The sequence below is a fragment of the Oncorhynchus gorbuscha genome, linkage group LG05 (assembly GCF_021184085.1).
Source record: "Oncorhynchus gorbuscha isolate QuinsamMale2020 ecotype Even-year linkage group LG05, OgorEven_v1.0, whole genome shotgun sequence".
NCBI lineage: Eukaryota > Metazoa > Chordata > Actinopteri > Salmoniformes > Salmonidae > Oncorhynchus > Oncorhynchus gorbuscha.
In genome coordinates this window covers 68,830,944-68,838,030 of record NC_060177.1, presented here as the reverse complement: position 1 = coordinate 68,838,030, position 7,087 = coordinate 68,830,944, and the positions used below count along the sequence as shown (strand labels likewise).

Below are 7,087 nucleotides of genomic sequence, written 5' to 3'. Positions count from 1 at the left end.
ATCTGTTGGAAAAAAGTTTGGAAGTTGCCACACACATACCTACTTGTTAACAAAATTAAGGACGTTTCCTTTAAAATGATTCATTAATATTATCCTGCCAACCATTATATGAAGAAGTGTAAGGAAAACATCAAATCAAATAGTTCCTTTTGTAATGACCACCCAGAAACAGTGTTGAATCTTTTTTGGCATTGTATTCATGCAAGAAAACTGTGGCAAGACATCAGTAGATTTATAATTGAACACATTTATGACGATTTTACACGATTATGGAGAGATGTACTGCTTGGATTCTTTACCTACGATAGAAATAAGCTGAAACATTTTATGTAATTAATTTCATTATTCTTTTGGACAAATTTCATATTCACAAATGTAAATTTACAAACAAAACACCACATTTTCTTAACGTACAAAAATAAATGTAACTATATTTTAAGACAAATTAAATACTATACTAACAAAAAAAGCTGTTAGAATAATAAGTGTATGTATGTCCCTTAAGGCCCTTGTGTAATGTGATATTGTGCCCCTTAGTCCAATTGTCCATTGTATATTATTTATATATACTTGCGTTCCCACATGTTCTTCCTGTATTGAGTTGTTGTCAATAAAACCTTTTTTTTTTTTTAACATCGCCAGTAGTGACAGGACAGCCTCTCTACAACTACACAACCGAGAGATGACCGCACACATTAGGTAGTTTGATAGCTATCTAGCTAGCTAGCTAGCTTTTGATTGTTTCAACCGTTTCTACACAGTTTTATTGATTTGGCAACCGTGCTTGGTGGAGTGATAGGTTGTTACGTCTGTAATGTAATAACAGTAGAAGAGCTATGTGAGTCCCCCGACCACCTAGTCCAGCAGCAGCAGGTCAGTTAATGTTGTTTTCTGACTGCCTTCTCCGTCCTGGCTAGCTAGCTACTACTGGCGCTACATTAACTGAGGAGAATCCGTTATAGCTGGCTAACTAAGAGTGTAGTGTTCCTGTAGGTAATAGTTAGCTAATAATCAAAAACATCTAATCAAGCGATATTAGCTAAACATGCAGCCAGGCTAAGCAAGCTATCCCAGATTGGTGGCTGACTGGCGTATGCCAGATGGTCTTTATTCATTAATGTTAGCTAGTTAGCTATCTCGCCATCACCGTCATGAGCCTCTAGTAAAAGCCAACAATTTGACCTGTACTCCTGACAGCTCTTCTCTTTCCGTCCTACAAGAGAAACCTATAACGTTAACGCGCTGCCATAATAGTAAAGAACCAGCAAATAATAACGAACCAGCACTATTCCGTCACCATTTGGACTATTGCGGATCTAATCCGAAATAGATACCATGCATGGGTTCCGTTACTTTCTTGTGTATCTCTAGTTAGTGCTAAATAAATAAAGGTCTAATAAAACAAAGTGCCCACAGATGAGCTAACATGATGGTTTTGTTGTTATTATTTCTCTTTCAGGTCCTCAGTTAGCTACAGTAGTACCTCAGTGTGCCTCAGTGCCCAACTCTCTCTCTGTGTAGGGCTGTGCAGTAAGGGTGATGTCAGAGGGCCTGGGGCCAGAGGGGGGGCACTCACAGCCTTCCCCCACCATCACTGTTCAGGACCTGTCAGACAGACCTGCACATACACCTCTGGACAGGATCCCACCTGCGCACACACTTCTGGATGGGAACACGCCTGTGGAGCAGGTAAGTTTGTGTAACTGTGTACTGTGTAACTGTGTACTGTGTAACTGTGTAACTGTGTACTGTGTAACTGTGTACTGTGCAACTGTGTACAGTTCTGTGACGGCATAATCAGTAAAGTGTGTGTCAGGGTTGGGCTCAATTCAGGTTTGAATTGAGAATGCTTCATGAATTCCAATTTAATTATCAAATTTTAATTACATTTTAATTGATGTACTAAACAGAATATAGAATTGCAATTTGAATTAAAAGGAAATAGAATTTAATTTGAATTTAAGGAAATAGAATTGAATTCAGTTAAATTCAATGAAATTCAAATGCCTCTTCTATTCCATGTTAGGTGTAGTCTATACACATATACATATTGTAAATAAAACATCAAACATGTCGTTATATACTGCATATTAAATATTTGTTGAAGCAGTTGATTTTCAGGACAAACTTTTGAAATGAATGATCAAGGAAAGCGAAACCTGTATGTGAATATTCTGTTATTATATTTAATTAATCACTTACATTTAGTTCAATATGGGGGCAATGTCCATTGTTATCAGGCTTCCCTGTCACTCTCCAATAACCCAGTAGAAATCCCCTGATAGTCTATAACCACAAATACATCAGACCTGGCTGATGTAAAACAGATTCTGAAAGGCCAAAAAAATCCCCAAATGTCACAAGTGAACAGTAATGTTATCACACTATAGGCAATGGGAATACAGCGTGTACTGGTGGTATTTACTCCTCCCATAACACTTCTATAGCAGAGGCCCTATAAGGCAGCTTGTCTTGTCAGTGAACACTTGACTAATGTCAGTCACTGCTAGGCCCCTCCCCGGCCTCTTACAACTATGCCCCCTCCGATAGTCTCCCTGCTCTAGTGTGTGTGTGTGTGCTCTGGTCCCCTTGCTCAAAGTCAACTGTTACATTCTCCTGCCCCACAGAGCTAATGTTACAATAAGAATTATATGTCCTGCAGTTACCTTAGGGCCTGTGCCAACTGCCAACACACAACAGAGGTTAGGAAGGGAGAGGTAGTCATACAGTTGACACTTTTATAGTGTTGGTCTATTCAGAAGCATTGTCATGATTGGCAAAAGCCAATTTGTGTGAGCGGGTACAGGTCATTTATTAGTTTGGTTAAAAACTCAGTTGCGAGCCGAAGGAGACTTCCTGTTTGGGCAGCTAACAGGAAGAACCTTCCCATAAACATTCCTGGTTCATTCCTGAAGCCACATTACGGAATCTGTTTTAGAAGAACAATGTCATGGTGAAGTTGTGTAAAATCTGCATTGGTGTCACAATAATAAAATTATTGCCCAGGCAACGGAAGATTTAACAGCACAAATCAGAGATTTTATTTCGCAACCCAGAGTTTAAAGGTTTGGCTGTGGAAAATACTGTCGCAGAATCTCCTTTTGCGTACAGAATTCTAGCACAGCACGTGATGTGAGGATGTCAATCTCCCTTCCAGAGGTACAGAGAGATCCAACCTTTGTGCTGTTCTTTCACACACTGGGGCCGAGCCCGGGCCCATGTTAGCTGTGAATAGAGGAGAAAATTGGAAAATAGAGGGGAAGAGTGGAGAGGAAAGAAGAGCGGAACAGAGGAAAGGCAAAGGAGAGAGGAGATGCTTGCTGCAGTAGAGAGAATAAAGCAGGGTTTGTTTAGCCCGAGAGAGGTCCGTTACGCTGTGCTCTGTCCTGGACTCGTCTCTGCTCGTCTCCTGAGGATCAGTGACCAGTGGGAGCTACAGGAAAAAGGAACAACCGAAGCCCTGCTTGGCTGCTGTTTAATTATTGAAGCTCCTGGATGTAACTGTAGAATGGTGTGATTGTGGAGAGACTGTGCTGAGTGGAGGGGAAGGTAGGTCGAACTACGTCAGGGGTTGTGACGATACTACCTCCCTAGAATAGAAACTATGGATCTCTACAGAGACCTCCTGGTTATAGGGGTCTTAAAGTAGACTTTCCCAGTGAAGGTGAATGATCACTAAATGATCAGGTGGGTGCTACTGTAGCTGCTGTGTTTCACAGAGCTTAGTGTTATTTATATTTATACACACACACAGACGGTTATTTATACTATTTGTTTATCCAGTGTTGATTCTTACTGTATGTGCATGTGTAAATACAGAATTCTAGTCGCGTTCATGCTGCATTCAAGGCAACTCGGAAAGGTATGCACATTTTCACTCAGAGGTTCCGAGTTTCTGAGTTGTCTTGAAAGCACCATTACACCTCAGGTATCAGTATGATGATGTCATGTTGATGATTTCACCCCTGCAGGTGTCAGGAGTGGTGGAGGAGACCTCCCCTTCCTCCACTTCCTCCTTCGAGTTGGTTGACATGGAGCCAGCCCCGCCCCTGTACCAGCCCGTGCAACCCCATTGGTTCTACTGTCGCCGTGTCGACTCCAAGGATATGTGGCTCCCTTTCAGCAGAGAGGACTCGGAGAGACTGGAACATGCCTTGTCTACCGGTGAGTGGGAGAGAAGGAGAGCAGCAGAAAGAGGTAGACGTAGCGAGAGAGAGGTGGAGAGAGTGTGTGTTGAACAACTGTCAGATATCACCATAACAGCCCTCTCTGGTCTGCTGCCCACTGGGTCAGTCCCTGCGGCTGGCAGAAATGAGAGGAATAGGCTACACACACTCACATACTCACACGGTCTCTGTATCAGTGTAATCTGTGTTCATTGAGAATATTTGTGTGTGTATGTTGTGTATGTTGTATGTGTTGTGTATGTTGTGTGTGTTTAGCAGGAGAGGAGGAGGTGGTGGTGGCAGTAGAAGGGGAGAGGTATGACGTGCGTGTTCGGGAGCGGCAGAGGTATGCGGTGTACTGGGAGCAGGGCCCGTCAGAGGTGCGACGCTGTACCTGGTTCTATAAAGGAGATAAAGATACCAGATACATGCCCTACCCGGAGGAGTTCAGCACCAACCTGGAGGTACGACACTCTAACGTTACCCTGGCAGTGCTGTAACATCACTACAATGTTATTACAGCATCATGTCAACATCAGTACCCCCATTATTACACCATTGGTACAACATTTCTACAACATAATCAACATTACAACACTAATACACCATTACAACAACAATAGTACATAACTACAATATTATTACAGCACTACTAAGTTGTGTAATCCCCCCGTCTGTCCGTCCGTCCGTCTGTCCGTCCGTCTGTCTGTCCGTCTGTCTGTCTGTCTGTCTGTCTGTCTGTCTGTCTGTCTGTCTGTCTGTCTGTCTGTCTGTCTGTCTGTCTGTCTGTCTGTCTGTCTGTCTGTCTGTCTGTCTGTCTGTCTGTCTGTCTGTCTGTCTGTCTGTCTGTCTGTCTGTCTGTCTGTCTGTCTGTCTGTCTGTCTGTCTGTCTGTCTGTCTGTCTGTCAGGAGGCCTATATGATAGCAGTGACTCTAGATGAGTGGAAGAGGAAGCTGGATTTTCCTTCAGGAGAGACAGTCATCCTGCACAACCCTAAAGTAAGAATGCTGACCGCTCCTCATGTCTGTACTACACCAATGGGACTGACTCATGCTATGCTAAGTTTGGATGCATTAGTTATGGGGTGTCATGTTTTTAGCATCTCCTCAACCTGTATTTACTCTCTCTCTTTTTCTCTCCACCTCTAACCCCCCTTCCATGGTCAGCTGATCATGCAGTACCAGCCAATCACATTGCAGGACGAGTGGGTCTCCTCTCCCTCGGAGCAGACTCGCCCACGTACTGTCAAGAGGGGTGTCGACAACATCACAACAGAGATACCTGACGGTGTGTGTGTGTGTGTATATATGTGTGTGAGAGATATATTTACTGTTTGACCTCTGGTCAGTCTCAAAACCATTTAGGATAATGGATTACTTTCAGTATATCTGTCCTACATTACTAAACACCTTTTTTGGTGTGTGCGCGAGTTTCTAATCTCCGTGTGTGTGAGAGACATGCGTCCTGCTCTACTGAAGGCCTGTTTGTTTGTGTTATCCAGGTGAACCAGAGACAATAGATCACCTGGTATTCATGGTTCACGGCATCGGCCCCGCCTGTGATATACGCTTCAGATCTATCATACAGTGTGGTGAGTGTGTGTGTGTGCCTGTTTGACTGTGTTGTGTGTGTGTGTGTGTGTGTGTGTGTGTGTGTGTGTGTGTCAATGCATCTGTTTGACTGTGTTTGTGGCTGTGTGTGTATGCGTGTGTTAACGGTCTCTGTGTCTGTGTGTGTCAACTATCTCTGTGTGTTAATGGTCTGTGTGTGTGTGTGTGTGTGTGTGTGTGTGTGTGTGTGTGTGTGTGTGTGTGTGTGTGTGTGTGTGTGTGTGTGTGTGTGTGTGTGTGTGTGTGTGTGTGTGTGTGTGTGTGTGTGTGTGTGTGTGTGTGTGTGTGTGTGTGTGTGTGTGTGTGAATGCCTTTCTGTGTGTGTATGTGTGTATTAACGGTCTCTCTCTCTTTGTATAGTGAATGACTTCAGGAGTGCGTCCCTATCCCTACTGGGGAGCCATTACAGGAGAGGTCAGGAAGAGGGCAGGGTGGGCAGAGTGGAGTTCCTACCTGTCAACTGGCACAGCGCACTACACGGAGACGCCACTGGAGTAGACGAGTAAGAATACACACACACACACACACACACACACACACACACACACACACACACACACACACACACACACACACACACACACACACACACACACACACACACACACACACACACACACACACACACACACACACACACACACACACACACACACACACACACACACACAAGCATCCTCAGTCTAGTCAACCAGTATCTAGTACTGCATTTTTTACTAATATTTTTATCTCTTGTCTACCGACCTCCTCTCTCCACTCTCCTTATCTCATCTCATCTCACTCCCCCTCACCCCTCCTCTCTCTCCTCCTCTTAACCCCCCCCTTTACCCATCTCTCTCCCCTATCCTCCCCTTCTCACCCCCTCTGTCCCCTCGCATCCCCTTTTCTCTGTCCCCTCTTATCCCCTTTTCTCTCTCCCCTCTCATCCCATTCTCTCTCTCCCCTCTCATCCCATTCTCTCTCTCCCCCTCACCTCTCCCTCCCCTCTCATCCCCTTCTCTCTTTCCCCCTCACCCTGCTCTCTCCCCTATCCTCCCCTTCTCACCCCCCTCTGTCCCTTCTTATCCCCTTCTCTCTGTCCCCTCGCATCCCCTTTTCTCTCTCCCCTCGCATCCCATTCTCTCTCTCCCCCTCACCCCTCCCTCCCCTCTCATCCCCTTCTCTCTTTCCCCCTCACCCTGCTCTCTCCCCAACCTCCCTTTCTCTCTCTCTCCCCCTCTCCCCCACCTTCTCTTTCTCTCTCCCCTCTCATCCCATCCTCTCTCTCCCCCTCACCCCTCCCTCCCCTCTCATCCCCTTCTCTCTTTCCC

At 44.9% G+C, this 7,087-nt stretch overlaps 1 protein-coding gene across 10 annotated transcripts in view; it reads left to right on the top strand.

Moving 5' to 3' along the window:
- The first annotated feature begins 636 nt into the window (after positions 1 to 636).
- Positions 637 to 7,087, top strand: part of LOC124036401 (phospholipase DDHD2-like) — a 36,068-nt gene continuing 29,617 nt past the window's right edge. For 5 of the 10 annotated variants that reach the window (XM_046350954.1, XM_046350957.1, XM_046350956.1 and 2 more), the window contains exons 1-8: positions 656 to 873; positions 1,460 to 1,689; positions 3,972 to 4,164; positions 4,443 to 4,630; positions 5,076 to 5,165; positions 5,334 to 5,454; positions 5,669 to 5,758; positions 6,138 to 6,279. In XM_046350954.1, the coding sequence (XP_046206910.1) occupies positions 1,540 to 1,689; positions 3,972 to 4,164; positions 4,443 to 4,630; positions 5,076 to 5,165; positions 5,334 to 5,454; positions 5,669 to 5,758; positions 6,138 to 6,279 (974 nt within the window). In that variant the 5' untranslated portion in view covers positions 656 to 873; positions 1,460 to 1,539. Of the gene's footprint in view, positions 874 to 1,459; positions 1,690 to 3,127; positions 3,550 to 3,971; positions 4,165 to 4,442; positions 4,631 to 5,075; positions 5,166 to 5,333; positions 5,455 to 5,668; positions 5,759 to 6,137; positions 6,280 to 7,087 lie in introns of those variants that run through there. The other 5 variants (XM_046350948.1, XM_046350949.1, XM_046350953.1 and 2 more) reach the window with 5 other exon arrangements.